Raw genomic sequence first — 19,519 nt, forward strand, 5'->3', positions numbered from 1 at the left:
CAAACAGGCAAACAAAACTATGAGTTTTTAAAATTTATTTTTAATGCTCATAGTACACTTTTTTAAAAAAGAAAGAGGTTTTTTTTTTTTACCATATTTGCAATTACTTGTCTTACAGCCCCATCCAAGAGCCGGGCACCTGGTCACCGCCCCCAAAGAGGGTTCCTGGTGGCGTGGGGAGGTTTGAATAGTGAAAGAGCCTGCCACTGAGAAGCCTCTATGGGCCTCAGTACACCTATGCCATCCAAAAGGGTGCCTTAACAGCCCGCCAACATAACACTGGTAAAGGCCTAGAAGTAGCCAATGAATGTCACCCACGCCCCAGCCAGGCCCCAGCCCACCCCTGCTATGCTGGTGATAGGGGCCCTGGGACACTGGCACAGCATTCATGCCATATTCCAGCACCAGGGGGATGGGTGGGCGGGCAGTGGCCGCTGTAAACTGTCAGGGTTGCTCCTTTGCTGGATTCACCCCACCCCCTATGGGGCTCTGATACTTGCATTTAATTATCAGTAATTGGTATGTATTACCATGCAATGCTATCAAGATTGGTAGAAGTTTTCTCTAGAGGAAAGATTGTTGTACTGGGTATACAGATAATTTTTCAATTGCTACCATTATCATTATTGTGAATTCATACATCAGTAGTGCTAAACTGGAGAATTTAATGTACACTGTGAATGAAAAACTTGCTTATGAGCAATGAGAATTCTCAATGGGATCATTATGGTTTAGTAAGGAAAAACCATGGCAGTTTTTCCTATGTTTGCATTTCAGTGCCATCCCAAGCAGAGATTTGCTCTTCTAAGGTCATTAACGTAGTGAAATTGAAAACTCTATTTAGGATGGCACTGTTAATGTCTCCTTTCTCTGTCAACTTACTATTAGATTTTAGAATTGTTTTGACTGAAATAACTGTCTTATCTAGATATCAGAGACCAATTACAATAGAATTCTACAGATACAGTACACTGACCACTCCGAGAGTAACTATATTGTTGTGAAATTCTGGCTCTGCTGATGATAGTGGGATGAGCGATAGAATTTTATTTAAACTTAATATCAAACTTTGCTGATGATGACTGGGTGAAAATTTTTTTCAGAATATTCTCCTCAGAGTCAGGACTGATGTGGGGTCATTTCACATTTGTGGGAAATAGAAAATCAACATGCAAAATCTCACATGCTTGCACCTTTGAGTATTCTATTAAATAAAATAAAGAAGTGCTTAATTATGAACTGAACACTGAGCGCTTTCTCTTTTCATCAGACAGAGCACATCCCTCCATATGATGTAGTGCCTTCGATGCGGCCAGTAGTTTTAGTGGGGCCTTCCTTAAAGGGGTATGAGGTAAGTGTAGCTTCTCTGTGTGTACGTGTGTATGTGTTTTTTACAGTGTAACACTAAGCCAAGTTGTATCTTTGCAAGCCAGTTGACTTCAGGGAACTCAGAAGGATATATCTCTGCTTAGGACTGCATTTTTAGTATAAAAGAGAAATAATGTGTAGTAGCATCAGAATTAATGTAATGAACATTAAGGGAGAAGGAACAATTAGAGAATATTTTGGAATAATTATTTGTTTTCTCCAGTTTCTTCTGGGGCTGATACTTTAAGAAAGTCAAGATACTGTCTCCCTTATCCACTGCATTCATTTTCATTGTTTCTGTAACAGTTAGAACATTAACTAATAACATTTAATCCATTTGTCATTATCTTTTGCTTTTAGGTGACAGATATGATGCAAAAAGCATTATTTGATTTTTTAAAACACAGATTTGAAGGGCGGTAAGTACTTCAGGATCTAGAATCACATAAAATATTTTTCTCAGTCAAATATAGATATTTCAGTTGAAGTCCTTTGCCCTTCACATATCTTGACTGTGAATGTTCTTGACAGTGTTTTTCTTGTGAACCAAGGAGCAGGGCTAGTGCTTCCCCAATTAATGCCTCAATTAGCTTAGCACTAAACAAACTAAACTTGTAATGATTCTTTTAACAGGTTGTGTTTTCAAATAAAATTACTAAATTTGGCTTCGTTTATAGTTCTTGCAACTAATAATCTCGGCAGGAGCAACAAAAAGACTCAAAGAACAAATAAAAAGAAATGTGATCAATTTTATAATGTTCTGAAAGAATGTGACCTCTATCTAAATATGGATAACCAGAAAATTGAACAAAGGCACAATGCCAAAGTGTGAACGTTGACTCTAGAAACCAAAAATAAGCATCAGTAAAATCTTAATTCTGAAATTTTTAGTCCATTGTATGCTGAAATAGAGCCACTGAATTCTGTGCCTGTGAATCATTGATAGATGTTTGAATAGTAGTAGGAGAAAAAATGCAGCAGAATCTTAATGCCCTTCTCTGCAACACAGTTGTTTAAATACATGCAATCTGCTGCCATGTCCTTCTCAATATGTCCTTCCTTAGGTTGTCAGGTCCACCTGGCCACCAGTGGGAATAGGGGGGGATAGGTTGCCAGACCCAGGCTCAGAAATGCCAGGAGATTTGGGAATGGAGCCTGAGGTGGATAGGGGCTTCAGTGGGGTACAATGCCATAGAGTCCACCTTGCAAAGCATCCATTTTCTGCCCAGGGAAGCTGATCATTCTAGTCTGGAGATCAGTTGTAATGGGGGATTCCCTGTTCCCAACTGGAGGCTGACCTCCCTAGTCCTTTCTGAGCTAAACATCTACAGTTGTCCCTTCTACATTGATGGGGTTAGGGGTGCAGTGCTCCCCGCTCTGGAAAACTGCCTAAAATTATTTTTGACATGAGGCTACTGCATCTGGGTGGAAATGAATGGAGAGGCTACAAGTTTTTTGGGGATCTGTGTGCAGCAGCAGCAACTGTTCAGTTTCTCTGGGTCTGCTGTGGACTGTGGCATTGGTGGCAGCAGCCCCTTGACAGCGGCAGATGGAAGGGGGACTTTTCATCAGCAGCCCTCCTTGTGATACTGGGAACCACTTTGGCAGGTGCCCATGTTGTGGGGGTGTCCATGATGAACAGACCCACGATAAGCCGAAACCACAATGTGGACAGTTACAATGTGGAAGGGACGACTGTATACTTTTAAAGAATCAATTGGAGGTAAAAGCCTGCATACTTGCCTACATTTGTATGAGTTTGATTCCAAGGTCTTCAGTGTATGAAAGTTAAAAATGGACTACTTCACATATTCACAGTTACTACAGCAAATTTAACTTGGTTTTGTAAAAAATAAAAATATGCTCGTATCTGATTCCAAGTGAAAACAACTATCCCCCAACTAGTTAAGAAAATGAAATGTTTTTCATTGAATTATCTTATTTATTTATTATTTAGATTTATTCCCCACCCTTTACTACAGTCACAGGACAGATTACAATAAAAGCCATAATAAAATCTCATACAATAGGACAATAAAACCACTATAAAACTGATCCTAAAACCATAAAACGTTCCAGACTAAAACTCCCATACCCAACCATCCTCCAAAGAATTATGTAGACTTCTCAAAAAATACTCAAGAATTTGTTTTAAATGCCATAACCTCTACAAGATTGGAAAAACTAAAGAAATGTGTAAAGTTGAGTAAATCTGTCTAATGTGTAGTAAAAAGTTAGATAAGTTTGATTGATGGTATTCTGACTAGGATGGTTCATTGAATCTGTGTGATTTGTTTATAGAACTGAAGATGAACTTGTAAAGCTCTGTATCCAACTTTGTTTTTTTCAGAATAACTTTAATTAAAAAGAAAAGAAAATATTTTTCAAATATCAACATTTATTTAGAATGATTGTGGAATATAAAATTTGTGTGGTAATGTATTTATTATTGTCTCTTGTCTCTGCTTTGCTTTTTTACACCTTGGGTTCCTGAACAATGAATAACAATATTATTCCTCTTTTAATGTTCAGTATATCAATCACACGGGTCACAGCTGACATCTCGCTTGCCAAACGTTCAGTATTAAACAATCCCAGCAAGCATGCAATAATAGAACGATCCAATACCAGGTCAAGCTTAGGTAAGTGTGTGAAGTGATAAGAGCACAAATTGTGACTGGTGATAGTGCTCAAAAATCTCACAAATGAACGTTTACTTTGTACGGAAAGGTTCATTGAAATGCCACATAGGATGCCGGGACATCAGTTGTTCACACTGGTAGTCATTTATGAGCCAGATTTGAAGAATATTACCCATTTCCTTTTTGAAGTAAATGCTGATGAATGCCTATATCTTACTGAGACTTTGCTAATGTATCTAAAACTATTTTAATGTTTCAAAATAATACAAGCTTCTCAAGGGGATTCTTAGAATAAGTGTTGGCGAGATGACTTCCATAGCTGAGTAACTGACTCATAAAAAGCATAGAAGTTAAAAAGAAAATGCATCTAGCATTACAAAGGTTGTCACAATACTCATCTATAAATATTTCACTTGTGCTAGATGTGCATCTGAAAAATCTTCTATCCCTATAGAAAAGAGGAAATGCTTCATAGACTTAAAATAACTTTGGTTAACTGGTAAAGTTTGAGATGCTCTTGAGTAGTTGTATTTAAACACAGATTTGCTTTCATATTTATATACCTACAACTGTATTCATGTAAAAAGACCATTTGGCAGAATTGGAAGCAACTTTGGACAGTCTTTTCTTTGAACTCAACATGAGAGCACCATGATTAATCCTAATCATGTTCCCATGTCGATCTGTAGCACATTGTTGGCATTACCATTAACTCCCCACTTACCGCTGGCTTTTAAACTCCCCAAATGTTAAAACATGGCAATTAACTTGATCACAGGTGCTAAAATGAGAAGTCCTAAGCGTAGATATGTATCTGGGAGACATCGCATTGGTGTTTGCAGCCCATTTTATTGCAAAAAACTGTAGCTGTTTATGTGCATAAATAAGTAGAGCATCATATAACTAGTTTTTTCGTACAGTTATACATTATTCCCACTAGTTCTGTTGTGATTGAATTATTTAGTTCTGTTACGATTGCTTTATTATTCCTTGGGCTTTCTGAACTCTGCCCTTCAAAAATGGTAGACAATTGTTGTTTCTCTTGCTAGTCATTAATCAGCAGTCTGTCTTCTTCTGGGTGTGCTCAACGCCTTGGGCATACCTGAAGTAAGCTTAGATTTGGCTTCAATGGTTTATATTATAGGTTAAGATGACATATTCCTTTTTATTCACAAAAGCTCACTAATGGCAGTGTACAAGCTGCCACCTTCTAAAAATTGCAGTTAACCCAAAGAAAAAATGAAATCATTTTTCATCCAAGTGCAATAGAAATTTGTAGTCTTGAAAAAGAATAATTCAGTTCATATCACTCTACATCAAGGGTCACGCTCTTGTAAACATTTCCGCATATAGTAGTATATCAGCTGTGTTGTACAAGCTAGGTTTGTGAAATATAATAGGCCGAAGGTAGTAATATAGACCAGCTGTTGTTACTCTGTTCATGATCTATTTGTGGTTGCCCTTGGTGCTGGATAAAGGTGATCAGTGGCACAGCCACTAGGAGAGAAGGAGCAGCTATTTTCTCCCCCAGGAGAATTCATAGTGGAAAATGACTCACGCCACCTTTTTTTGATGGGGTAAGTCTGTGCCACTGAAGGGGGGTGTATTCCTGGACCAAAAGTCCCTTGGGAACCAACTATGGAACACCCCCTCCATGCCAAGGAAGGCTGTTGTGCTGAGGCCTGCAGCCACAGAGCCAAACTTCCAGATTTGGCCATTGCTGCAGCCAACTGCCAAGGTAAGTCCCTCTGCGCCGGTGTCCATGCTCATTTGGGCGGCACAAGTGGCACAGACGCCAGCACAACCCTTCCGCTGCTTCCGCTGTAGCTTCAGCTCCACCCCCCCTTTGGATTGCACTGTTAATATCTTAGGTAAAATATGCCAAAGACTGGAAAATTCTTTAGAAGTGTTTGAAAATGTATTTCTTCAAGAAAAGAGATTATTCAGAACACATGAGTAAAACCCAATAGCCACATGTGTGTCTATATGTGTACATGGCTTCTGTATAAGTTGCTGAATCAAAACTACAGCTTTTGCTTCATTTCTTTGTCAGTCTCAAGAACCCAAACTTTTTTCCTTGTTTGTTCCCATACATGTTACATTTCTAGCTGCTCTTGTTGTAGCCTTATGTCATTCTGTATGCTTTGGACAAGAACCTGATTGTCTTGGGTTTTTCCATTCTTTGCTTCATTAATGCCCTCCCTTTCCAGATGTTTTGGGTATGTATATATAGTTGCTAACTTTGTCCCCCTTTTTTGTGTGTGTTCAGTATGTTTTGTACCTCACAAAGCTGCTGTCTGTTTCTGATGGCAAGTTTTGTTAAGGGGAAAAAAAGAATAAGTCACTGAACAGTTTGTTTTTTATTAAATTCTCTGTTCTGGAAGACATTACAGAATTTTAATGCTTGAGATTAATTAGCAACCGGCAAGAAGATGATTGACATTTTTTTAATTGGATGCCTAAATTCTGAACAAAAAATCTGTACTACCCTGATCCAAAATCTAGTAGTAAAGAAACAATGTACAAAAACAGTGGTATGCAGCTGTTTGTGGACATAGTTTTGCATTGTGCTAACATTTGTATGTATGCACCCTCTTTTGCATGCGTAAGAGGTGCTTTGCTTTGAAAATGTTGCTTTAGAAGCTTTGTTGTTTTGTCGCTACATGTACCATGTAGATTGCATCATAGAGAGCAGCCTAAAAATGTATGTGAAGAATTTGTGTATGTACAATTAGTTGGTGTCCACAATAAATTCAACACTTCCTTTTTCTGCCTAAAAGTATATATTCAAACTAGATGGAGTACACAGTGGTAGCAGTTAGAAGCATTTCAGATCTATCACAGCAAGAAATTAAAATTTCCGTGACATTATGTCTTAAATGTTACCAGTTATACCAATTTGCAGTCATTTTTGGAAGCTATATACATCATTGAATTATACATAGAACCTGATTTTTTACTATGGCTGATTCCGCATGGGCCAAAACAACGGTGTGAAAACAGTGTGAAAACAGTATAAACCCTTTTACACCATTTTAAACTCTTTTACACCATTTTCACACCATTTTCACACTGCTGTTTTTGCCCATGCGGAATCAGCCTATGTTAGGACATGTATCTAACAAGAGATTGGTATAACTAAGATTACATTACAGCAGGGGTCCCAAGTCATTTTAAATCTATGGGCATCTTTGGAATTCAGGCACAGTGTGGTAGGTTCAGCTACAAAATGGCTGCCACAGAAGAGCTGCCTTAGGAGATAGAGCCATACATAAAGTAGTTGCTGCAGCTTACCTTCAGTCACACAGTGAAGACCCTTGTGCTGTAATAGCTGCTGCTGCCAAAGCAAGCTTTTAAGAAATCTACACAGCCAATCAAGTCTCCAGTGGCCAATCAGAGCCCTTGCTGGGCAAAAGCCCCATCTGGTCCATTTTCTCAAAACATTTGCCAGGCGCCAAGAAAAGTTTCAGTAAGCATCTGGCGCACACAGACACCACTTTGAGGACCCCTGCATTCCAGCATTTCCTGGATCAGAATCAGTGCCCAACATGTGCTGATAAGATAGTAAAATGAAAGTTCCCCTCTTGTACCCATCTTTTAATTCCCTTAGCACTGGACCACTCATGGCCAAAACTTGAAATAAAGGTTGATCCATGATCCTCAAGGTAAACATAGTATGGTATGAGGCTATAAGCTGGCAAAGCTGGTATGAGGCTATAAGCTGGCAAAGCTTTTGGCTCCATTTTTTTTAGGGTTTCAAGCCCTCTATACCTTCAAGAGCAATTTACTAGTTCTCTTGGAAGAACAAACTGGACAGATTCTTATGGCAAGGCAAATTTTATGCATTTCTATGTAAGAGAATGCATGACTCCTACAAGAAAGTCACCCTGTGATAAATGATCACATGTCTACTTGCAAGGCCACACTTGGTGGCAGCTTGGTGACAGATCTGTCATGCCATGTCATGTCCATCAGCAAGCATACACAAAAAGTGTTGGAGCTTGGTTAGTAACCATTATTTGCAGCTACCACTACTCTACACATTCTAACCCATTCTCACAATCACATTTCTTTTCTCTATTTCATCCCAATTATATTGAATTTCTGTTTCCTACTCATGTGTTCCATCGGTAGAGGCAGAACAGTTGAAGCCACCTGAACAACTATAGGAAGTAAGCACCGGGTCATTGCAGACCCATAGGGTGACATCACATTGTGATGTTTACTAGGCAAGACTGTGTTTACAGGGTGGTTTGCCATTGCTTTCCCCAGTAACCTACACTTTACATCTAGCTAGCTGAGTACTCATTTTGCTGATCTCAGCAGAATGGAAGGCTGACTCAAGAAGCGTAAAAAACAAAAGGCGTACTGTCCTATCCCACGAGGTGGACACAATCACTACCAAATGTGTTGTGTTTGTGCACTGTCAAATCTCAGCCCAACCTGATACAGTAATAAAGCTCAGCTACATAAATCCTTCTTTTTGCCTCCTGAACGGGAGCAGAAGAAGAAGCAACTCCACCATCTCAGTGGTTTGGGAAGTTGGTAGAATTAGTTTTATTGTTGCCACAAGTGACTTGGCAAGTGGATGTGTGGGGTGCTGTTCATAACACTTAATAAAAAATGCAGGATTTACTGAACATGCTACATAGAAGTGACTTGCACACAGGAAATTTCATCTTACATAACACTAGTGTGGTGCCATGAAATGTGCAGGGAGGAACCTTTCTCCCCATTGCTGAGGTAGGCCCCCCCCCCCCCCGTCTCAGCTGTCAAGCCTGCTGTGGCTCTCTTCTTAACGTGGCGATGCATGCGGCTCCCTAAGAACCGCTGACTGGAGCTTCCGGTCCTGGAGCAAACTCAAGAATTACCATCTTTTGTCTAGGCAGGAAGTCCAGGCAGGGGGCAGACTTGGAAAATGGGTATATAGATAGGCAACCTTTGTTTTTGAGCTGTCAGTTAAATCCCTTGTCATTAACATTTGACCCCTTGTATTTTGAAATGTAGGCTCCTTCCGCACATGCAGAATAATGCACTTTCAAACTGCTTTTAATTCTCTTTGAAGCTGTGAACCACTTGCCAACAGTTGTGAAAGTGGTTTGAAAACGCATTATTCTGCGTGTGCGGAAGGGGCCGTAGTTTGCAGAAATGCCATGCCATACCAATTTCCCCCCTACATTAGCACTTGATTTAATCCCGTATTATTATGCCTGTGAAGTTAAGATTATTTCCTTTGTTTACAGCGATCATATTGTTTTCTGAGGAAAATGTCCTTAACTTTTTACCCCCAGAAAAATGTTATTTTGTTTTGCCACTATTTGAATCTGAAGGATTATCTGCTGTGCAATTTAAAGAAATAGGAATGTGTAGTGTACAGATGATGTTGCTTCTTGTAATGTCCTTTAAAAAATGTGCTGTGTTAACATTATATGTACAGAGCAGTCCAATCCATATGCGTACCTAATACAGATATGTACCCATTTGAGCTTAATTAGACATCTGCTGGTGTACATAGTTAGTTGCACCTGTACATGTTACATGCGACAGATACAGTTATAGCTAAACTGTAGCAAAATATTTATTTTTAAGATTGAAGCATTACCTGTGATTATTTTCTAGGAATATCCAGTGAAAGAAGTTAGATATTTCCATGTGATTTTTTTTGTATTCCATAAAGATGTCTTTTTGTTATTGTGCCTTTGCTGTTCATGAAAAATTAGCACTCTGTCTCTTGTATACTCCCAATTAGGGATGAGCACCAGTAATTTTTATTGGTAAAGTTTAAGTTCAGGGGTTTTAAACCCGGAAATTTTTAGTGAAGCCAGTGTCTCGAAAATTTTCAGTTCTCCCCTCTCCTCACCATTTCCCAAGCCCTTGGGGGTTGGAAAGCATCAGCAAGAAACAGAACTTCATGCTTCACTGAGCTTGTCCAGCGCAGCATGGAATTCTCCCCCCCCTCCAACCCGCCCAGCCGTCTCCCAAGTTTACATGGGCTTGGGAAATGGTGGTAGGGAGGGAGGAGATCTTAAAAGGTGATGAAGCCAAATATTATTTGGCATTTTCAGCCCCAAGTGTTGGCTTTTTGAATGCACCTGGGTTTTTTTTTTTATTGGTCAATGAAAAACCTGAAAAAGCCAGTATGACTTTTTTCAAGTTTTTCTGTGATTCAGGTTTACCAGATCACCAACCCTACTTCCAATATATGTTAGAAATCAGATCAGTTTATTATTTAACAAATCACATTTTTACCAAAACGTTTACGGATGATGGAGCACGATTAAGCCAAATTTAAACATTTTTAATTCCTTTGGTTTCATCTGGAGTTTCTGCTTTATACTTCCATTGAAATCACAGAACTTAAAAGTATTTTACTTTTGCCGGTGCATACCATAATTTGCTTTTTGTTTCCTTGAAGTAATGCTAACAATTGGATGATAAGCATATGCACTGGTAAACGAGCTAGAGTTACCATGATACAGCCTGTTCCTTCAACAGCCCTATAACATGAAAGAAGGAGACTTCGTATTGAGGCAGCCTTGACTGTTGTCAGGGTCTGAGAACATGGATCATTTCCCTATGCTTGAATGAGCTATACCTGCCTATTTGTCTCTGAAGACAATTCAAAGTGCTGCTTTTTAAGTTTAATTCCTAAGTGGCCTGGGGCTAGGGTACTTAAGGGACCACTTCCTCATGTCCAGCTTGCCCATTAAGATCCCCTTCCCAACCCCAACTCTCTCTGTCACCACCTGCAGAGATGAGGCTAGTGATGGCAGAGATAGGGATATTTCCTCTAGTGGTCACATTCCGTTGCCCTTTGGAATGCTCTCCCACTTTAGGGCTCCGGGGGTTTGGAAACCCTACTTTGCTATCTTTTAAAATGCGCCGGGCAACCAGTAAAGATGTTTTTTTCTCAGGTTTTTAATTGGAGCATTCTGTCATCTTTAGCTGTTTTTGTGGTCTGCTTCTAACTGAGAACTGTTTTGTGGCTTATAGTTTTATGGTTTGTGTATGACAGTTGTAAACAAATAAAATAATGACACAGCCACACCACAGCGCATATTCTAAAATATTTTAAATATATGAAAAATTATAAGATGTGTTTCATATGCTAGCCATTTTAGAAGCACCACCCCATGGTTGTGTGGAGAAGGCTATTCTTTCAGCAGTGCAACCAAGTATCAGGAAAGGGAACTCCTCGGAATACTTGTAAACACTTAGAACCATATTTGGCTGACAGCAATGGAGCACGAATTGCCAAATTAACAAATTACATGCGGAGGAAAAAAAACCCTATTAACTATCTATTGTGTTACAGGGTGGGTTCTGCATGGGCCAAAAACAGCACCCAAGGGACAGTAAAAATGCCATCCTAGGGGCGCTGTTTGCACAACTGTAGCCTCCACAACAAGGCAGCACCTTTAAGATTTCTTAAAACTGTTTTCTCAGCACCTAGATCTCATGATTAGAAGTAAAAGTGACCTCAGCCTCTTTGAGTAATAAATTGTTCTGAGAGTGGCAAGGCTTAAGTACTTCCTTTGGATAATGCAGATCTCAAGAACCACATTTTTACTTTAAACAGAGTGTATTCTACGTAAAAGTGTATGTGTGCAGGGGGAAGGGTATTTTTTTAAGCCTACTATTATTCTGTTGAAGATGCACCCTCATGTACCATTCAGCATTTTCTTTAACACTAACATAATTGGATTTCTTTTACTTTTCGCAGCTGAAGTTCAGAGTGAAATTGAACGAATATTTGAACTAGCAAGGACATTGCAGCTGGTTGTACTTGATGCTGACACTATTAATCATCCAGCTCAACTTAGTAAAACTTCTTTGGCTCCCATTATAGTATATGTAAAGATTTCTTCTCCAAAGGTAAATTTTCCTAGCTGTTTGCACACATTTGTGCTTTTAGTTCTCAGCTGTAGTGTGGAAAGGTACATTCCATACTAGTAAATATTGATGAATTATATATATATATTTGGGTGCTGTGTGGTTTCCGGGCTGTATGGCCGTGTTCTAGCAGCATTCTCTCCTGACGTTTCGCCTGCATCTGTGGCTGGCATCTTCAGAGGATCTGATGTTGGGAAAGCAAGTGGAGTATATATATCTGTTGGAGTGTCCAGGGTGGGTGGAGAAACATAGTCTGTGAGTAACAATGCCTTTGACAATACATATATATATGCCTTTGACAATACACATATATACTATATATACACTATGAACAGGGAAATACCTGTGAATGGGACAATTTCCAGTTAACAGTAATTAGCTTCCTTGCTGACAGCCTCTCAAGCATGAGAGAAAGGTGATGAAAGAAGTGGACACCTTCTTCTCATTAGAGGGGGATTTTGTGGCTGAGGGTGGAATGCAGATAGTGTGAACCAAATCTAAGGAAAGCTTCTGTGGGCTGCGCTCCCATCACGTCCTTACTTGTATAGTGCAGTGGAAGCTCGGTTTTCGTCGGTCATCCGTCCGGGAAACCTCGGCAAAATCTGAAACCGATGAAAACCGAGGCAAACACTGGCAAGCAATGGAACTGCATGGGTCGCTATTTGTTGTTGCAAAATTAGCACACGCCAACGAAAACCTATGAAAACCAAAGCAAACGATGAAAAACGAGACAAAATTTTCGGGGAAAGAGTTGATGAAAATTGATGACAACGAAAACCGAGGTTCCACTGTACAGCCATTGGAAAAAAAGTGTGTTTTTACTTCTGAGTAAAGGGGACAGAGAAGCTGGTGATTTTGGAACAAACATGAGGAAGTGTGATTCAAGCCTGTGATGCAGAGTGCTGGGATAGAGTTTTCTGCCGCATATGTTAACTCACCCTTTGCTGCGTTTGGCTCAGAAGGGAATAAAAGCTGCCCTGACAAAGAAGGCTCTTCCAAACCTTGTGCAGCTGTTAAATGCTGTAAAATGGTCATTATGCCTTTTCCATCCTTTTATTATTATTTTCCCCCTGTTGGTCCCCTTTTCCCTTTTCCTTAGTTTCTTGTCTCAGCACCTTGGAGGACATGGGACATTGTTGATTATCTGCCTACAACAAGTTAAGAATAATCAGTATTATATATAGTAGGTAGCAAATTAGGATGCCATTTTTTAAATCTGAATCAGTGGTTGTAGTAGTTTTATTCTGTGTTTTAACACATATATTGTTTTTCATATGTACATTTGTTGGAGGCCACCCTGAGTCTGACTCAGTTGTGAAAGGTCATGGTATAAAATACCATAATTTAACGGTATCCCTCTTTTCCACAGGTTTTGCAGAGGTTAATAAAATCTCGAGGCAAATCTCAGGCTAAACACCTAAACGTCCAAATGGTAGCAGCTGATAAACTGGCTCAGTGCCCTCCAGTGAGTTGTTATTAATTTAGATTGCTGAAAGTGCATTATTGTTAATTTTCTGTCATTTATTTATTTTTCAGAAAAACAAAAACTGGGCAGATTTTTTGTGTTCATTATTTGAATTAGTCACTAGCCATGACATCATAAATCTCCAATTCTTCTGGCCCCACTTCAGGCTATATGCATGTTGCAATTCTAGTTCCATATACAAAGCAGTTTTCAAAAAGCAAATATCAAACCCATCAGCTATTTGGCAAAGAAAGTTGGCTTGGCTGCTTCCCTTCTAAACAGTTTATTACAAGCAAGACTTTATTGGCATAGACAACAGTACAAAGTCTGCCACTATCATACAGATAAACAGTTTATTGGCATAGCTGGATTGAGGGAGGATCAGTATGCATACTGCCTGTTTGGGTATTCAATTCTTCATTCAGCCATGGCTGTTATTATATATAAATAAGTAACTGTTGTGTTTTGAACAAGCCCCAGGACACTGGGAATGCTATAACTCCCTGGCAACCTGGTCTCTTCTTTGTAAATAAACTTTTTTTGCTGATATATCGTATGCTTTTTATTGACAGTTGGATCATGCCAATCAAAATGGTAGAATTTTTTTTCAGGATACTTCAGTGTTTTATAGTAAAATTGTTAGTGCTTTTAAATTAGTTCTTTATAAATTGTCACATGAGTTTTATGACCCAAATTCAGTCGTGGTTACTTTTTGGTCATTATTAGGTTTGATTTATGAAGTTTTGCCGCATTGGTTGATGTAACTAAACTATCCCTTTTACAGGAAATGTTTGATGTGATTCTGGATGAGAACCAGCTTGAAGATGCTTGTGAGCACCTGGCTGACTATTTGGAAGCATATTGGAAGTCTACACATCCTCCTAGCAGCCATTCCCCCAATCAGCTCCTCACTCGCACGCTGGCAACTGCCACTCTTCCTATCAACCCAGGCCCAGATGCTAACCTAGAGGTATTTAGACTTTCTCCCTGGAACCTATTGCAAGAGCCAGTACCATTCACAGGCACTTCATTGGCTGTTTGTATTGTATTTGCTATGTAAATACTTAACACTTGTCCCTTAGCTTTTTGATCTGATGCAGATAGAATTTTGCATCATCCAACAGTTCCAATCATATTTGGACTCACTCAGGCCCCTTCCATACACGCAGAATAATGCACTTTGAATCCACTTTCAATGGTCTTTGCAGCTGGATTTTACTGTGCGAAATAGGAAAATCCACTTGCAAACAATTGTGAAAGTGGATTGAAAGTGCATTATTCTGCATGTGCGGAAGGGGCCTTAATAGCTTGAGAGTCATATGTGACTCTTTGACATGTCACCTGTGGCTTTTCCAAGCACTGTTAACCATTGCACCCACCCCATGTCCTAGCAAAGTGGTCAACTTCTTTAAAAATTGGCATAATTTTTAAAGCACAACACAACTTGTCCATGTCAATTATGTTAAGGTTCTGGATACACAGGGGTTCTGCATCCACAGGGGAGTTTGGGTCACTATATGCAGCTGAATGAGATGGAATGGGTCATAGGACTGCAGAATGCTAGCCTGTAAAACAAAACTCCTTATGAATACAAAACGTAGCACTGAAGGATGTTCTAACTACCCTTCCTCCCTTGCGTGGTGCCAGCGTGGTGTAGTGGTTAGGAGCAGGTAGATTCTCATCTGGAGAACCAGATTTGATTCCCCACTTCTCCATATGAGCAACAGACTCTTATATGGTGAAGCGGATTTGTTTCTATGCTCCTCCGCATGAAGCCTGCTGAGTAACCTTGGGCTGGTCACAGTTTGTTCAGAACTTTCTCAGCCCCGCCTATCTTGCATGCTGTCTGTTGTCGGGAGAGGAAGGGAAGGAGTTTATAAGCCGCTTTGAGACTCCTTACAGGAGAGAAAGGCGGGGTGTACGTCCAAACTCCTCTTCTTCTTTTTCACAGAACTAAACTAAAACTTGAAAATGAGAGAGAAGTGTTTTGTTATAAAGAGAAGCATTTCATTAAACACCCAGCATGGAGTAATATGAACCCAGCATGAACTCAAAATATTTCCAGAAATTGTCAAAAAGCTCGCAAACTGTTTTGTGTTGTAACTGTGACTTGAAAGCGTTTTTCAACAGATAAACAAACCTGGCTAAGGCTTCAACAGTTGCAGGGAAAGACAGTTCAGCAAGCTCAGAGATATTCTGGAAATTGATCTCAAAATTGCAGTAATTTGCACAGAAAGCTCATGAGAATATTTCAAGATTCAAATTTCTCATATTCAAAGCCAAGCCCAGATCACAAATTCTGATCTGAATCTATGTAGCTAGATCCAATATCATCCATAAATCCAAGCATTCTCTGCAACATTAAGGGAGAAATGCTTTTCACATATGTGCTTGCAGTTTCTGTTGAAACTTTTGCTTTGAATAACAGCCAAAAGTTGGAAGAAAAAATAGGAAATATAAATGTTCTGGTCTTATTTTGTTAATTAAATTAAGCCTGATATCTAAATATACATGTTTCCTTAAGAGTTACTAATGACTTTGTATTTAAGTTTTGCATTTAAATTTTTTTTGTTGGTGTGAAATATATAACATTAATAAAACTGGTATCCTAACCTGAGGTAAATAATCACAATTGTTCATTTTTCAGTGATTTCAAAATGTTGCGCTGATGAAGATTAGGTTTGATTATACTTGGTAATTTTGATTTAAGCTTTTAGTTGCCAGTAATATGCTAGGAAATTAAATGGTTATTTAATCTGTATCTGAATTTTTTTGGCACTGTCCATTGTATTTGCAATTTTTTGGAATGTTTAAATTATGAAGACAAAAAAGATCATCTTACCACAACCACAATTCCATTTAATTGCCTAGAAAAATAGTGTGGCAGTGATATTAGTGTTATAATACAAGTGCTTTTAGTACTAGATTAATATGTATTTTAAAGATAAAACCCAGGTGTTGCCTTTTAACTGAAACTCATCTTCACCCTGATGTTTGCTATAGATTTTCCCCATTAATGCTTGCTCTCCACATTAGTCTCTTTGAAATCTGACTTTAGTTTCTTTGATATCTTGATGCCAGATCTGTCTTCATTTTCTGTGTGGTGTGTGCTGAGAGGTGGGTCAACTGGAATATTCCAAAAGTTAATACAGTCACTAGAGTTCAGGGTCTGTCCGAAAATACAAGTTGTTATCTTTTTTTTCTTTGAAAAAGAAGATTCACTTTTACTATAAATATTTCCAGTGAAAATTGAACTCTTACAGCACACTCCTGTACATGTCTACCCAGAAGTAAGTGCCACTATATTCAATGGTGCTTACTCCCAGGTTAATGTGCACAGGATTGCACCCCTAAAACTTAGATTCCAAGTTTCTAGCCATAATTTGCTGCCTAAAAGCATTTCCTCTGGAATAGCACTGAGTGAATCAGTGAATCTGCTCATGAGCAACAAGTCTAAGATCTGTAACACTCCTGATTTCGTGTGATTTTCTGTTGTCAATTTACAATTCTCTCCCATTAACCAGGGCTCTCCAGAAGATCAGATGAATGAACAAGCAGCCCTTGAACGAACTGGTTCTCAAGGGGAAGAAGAAACACGGGCTGAACCTTCCAGGAAATCCCAACACCGTTCTTCCTCTTCAGGTCACCACCATAACCATCGTAGTGGCATTAGTCGTGGCCTATCTAGACAAGAAACTTTTGACTCCGAAACCCAAGACAGCAGAGATTCAGCTTACGTAGAGCCAAAGGAGGACTACTCACGTGAACACTATGATTCTCATAGAGATCACAGTCACAGGGATGAATCCCGTGGGAGCGGTGATCACAGGCATCGAGAATCAAGGCATCGCTCAAAGGAAAGGGACCGAGAGCAGGATCACAATGAAGGGAATAAGCAGCGTAGCCGCCATAAATCAAGGGACCAGTATTGCGACAGAGATGGGGAAGTGATATCTAAAAAACGCAATGATGCAGCCGAATGGAAGAGGGATGTGTACATCCACCAATAGCATTTGCCTCTGGCAGTCTTGTGTTCCTTGAAGCTGTGTATGACAAAAGCCCCCTTTTAAAAAAATCTGGGTTTTACATTGCAAATCACGGGGTATCCTGTATGCTGATTTATACGGCTGTTGCTCCCACAGCAATAGCATGAAATAGAATATTCATTTTGATTAGTGCTGTAACACTTCAACATAGTACAACTGCAGAGTTCCTCATGTTGTACTGTGAATTTTTTTTTCCAAAGCTGTTTTTGGTAGTTGCCACTTGAACAATATCTGTTGCTATCAAGATGTTGTTAGTGTTTCAGACAAAATACAATTGTTGTTTATTAACTCCCTCTTCTTTTTTCCAGCCAGCCAAAATCAGCACATCTGAAATGGAAGCACTAGTCTATTCTGATTTTTTTTAAAAAAAAATTATGGGCACCTGATTTGCTTATTGATTTAAGGGCCACTTTCTGTTGCTTATACCTCTAGTGGACTACATTTGGGGACAGAATTCAGTCTTGCCTTACACACAGGATCATAAAGTCAAAATCTCTTTTCTATGTACTGGTACTGTGTACTGTATAGACAGTTTATAAATGTTATTTCTGCAAACACCTTCTTTCATAAGATTGACCACACTGTTTTAGAGTCCTAATGCCAAGTCAGCAGATTTGCTTTTGAATTACTGGCAACTGGAACTAGCCTCATTCAGGAAATGTGATGGCGTTCACTCTAGACACTTCTGTAGCAAACAGCTTGTACCTAGTATGAATTAATGCTTTAGACAACGGTTGAATTGTCCTTACCATTTTTCATATTAAACCCATGAAACAATCAATGGTTCCGTGCTGCACAGTACACACTAATCACAGTGGGCACACAGATATCTTTTCTTTGTGAATTTGATGAATCACATTTGAAATGGAATGTAGAAGTGTGCCTACACAAAACGATAAGAGATGTGAAAATATAGAACGGAAGTGATTGTGGAGTGTACACAAGCCAGTCTAAGGGCCAATCCCTGTATTATGAATCCAAGCTAATTGCACATTTAGCTACTCAGGCCTGTGAACTATGCACCTGAGGATGACAATATTCAAGGAAAATGCTCATTGAAGATCACAGGGTCACTTACCTTCATGCCATTCTCATTGAAGTAATTTGCACAATCTTCCGTGAGTGCCCCCTTCGAGTGTTGCACGACTCATGTGAGACAGTTCATTTGAGCATCTTAATGTGCAAATTAGCAACAGTTCATGAGCAGATTGATTAGTTCTGAGAACATAATAGTTAGTCTCTTTCTTCTGCCTGTTACTCTAAAGTCTAAACTTTAGGCAAGCAACATGAGGAAGTTTGCAGCTATAGGTAATTGAGAAAGTGTCAATCTGCTGGCTCTCCATTGAGGATTCAGGAAGTTAAAAACACAGGCAAATGTAACTGTGAGTGTTTCACTGGAAATGTAAAATCTTTTTGTGTTTTAGAGTATTTGTTTTAGTAAGAAAAGTTTACACCGCTTGTGGAGAGTTATTTTGTTGGAAAATAAATTTTTGTAGCTTCTCCACTTTTTCTATACTTTATAATCTCTCGGTGTTGATCAACTTGTTTTTCTGTCTTTCATCTCTGTATTGTAGCTGTCTGTAAACTGCTACTAACAGGTTACCCTAACTACCAAATCTGACAGGAGCAATCCAAAAGCTAAATGGAATGCCTGGTCTCTAGTGAACAATTAGAGAGCTGTAATCAGTGCTAAAGGTGTAAATCTTTTATTTGCCCATAGCGTAACCCAGTCTGGACCAAATTCTGCTCAACAGTTAATTTGCACCACAGTATTTCAGCACACTTATTAAAGAAATGGATATTAGAATAAAGAACAAGGACGAAAAGAATGCCTAAATATATGGGCATTCACAGCTCTTGAAAATTCCTTTCAATATCTTCCACAAATGTGTAAAATGTTGCATTTTTTATTTTTACTGGTTTTGAAGATCTTGAATTTTTCACATATATTTAATAGTTCTGAAATTATGCCTTGCTCCAGAGCTTAATGCAGGTGGAAACTCATTCTGCATTACCAAAGGAACATTGCCTGTACATGAAACTGTATGACTGGAGGAGGATGACCCCTAATCCCAGAACTTTACTCACTGGAAGCGGGAGTTGCA

The 19,519-nt window shown here is 39.1% G+C and overlaps 1 protein-coding gene across 13 annotated transcripts in view; it reads left to right on the forward strand.

Moving 5' to 3' along the window:
- Nucleotides 1-18,914, forward strand: part of CACNB2 (calcium voltage-gated channel auxiliary subunit beta 2) — a 158,940-nt gene extending 140,026 nt beyond the window's left edge. For 7 of the 13 annotated variants that reach the window (XM_048510588.1, XM_048510592.1, XM_048510590.1 and 4 more), the window contains 8 exons: nucleotides 1,271-1,351; nucleotides 1,729-1,787; nucleotides 3,901-4,010; nucleotides 6,221-6,229; nucleotides 11,734-11,885; nucleotides 13,273-13,368; nucleotides 14,153-14,338; nucleotides 16,893-18,914. In XM_048510588.1, coding sequence (XP_048366545.1) covers nucleotides 1,271-1,351; nucleotides 1,729-1,787; nucleotides 3,901-4,010; nucleotides 6,221-6,229; nucleotides 11,734-11,885; nucleotides 13,273-13,368; nucleotides 14,153-14,338; nucleotides 16,893-17,378 — 1,179 coding nt within the window. In that variant the 3' untranslated portion in view covers nucleotides 17,379-18,914. Of the gene's footprint in view, nucleotides 1-1,270; nucleotides 1,352-1,728; nucleotides 1,788-3,900; nucleotides 4,011-6,220; nucleotides 6,230-11,733; nucleotides 11,886-13,272; nucleotides 13,369-14,152; nucleotides 14,339-16,015; nucleotides 16,063-16,892 lie in introns of all 13 variants that reach the window. The other 6 variants (XM_048510589.1, XM_048510593.1, XM_048510591.1 and 3 more) reach the window with 2 other exon arrangements.
- Nucleotides 18,915-19,519: the final 605 nt, after the last annotated feature.

The sequence above is a fragment of the Sphaerodactylus townsendi genome, linkage group LG11 (genome assembly GCF_021028975.2).
Source record: "Sphaerodactylus townsendi isolate TG3544 linkage group LG11, MPM_Stown_v2.3, whole genome shotgun sequence".
NCBI classification, from domain to species: domain Eukaryota; kingdom Metazoa; phylum Chordata; class Lepidosauria; order Squamata; family Sphaerodactylidae; genus Sphaerodactylus; species Sphaerodactylus townsendi.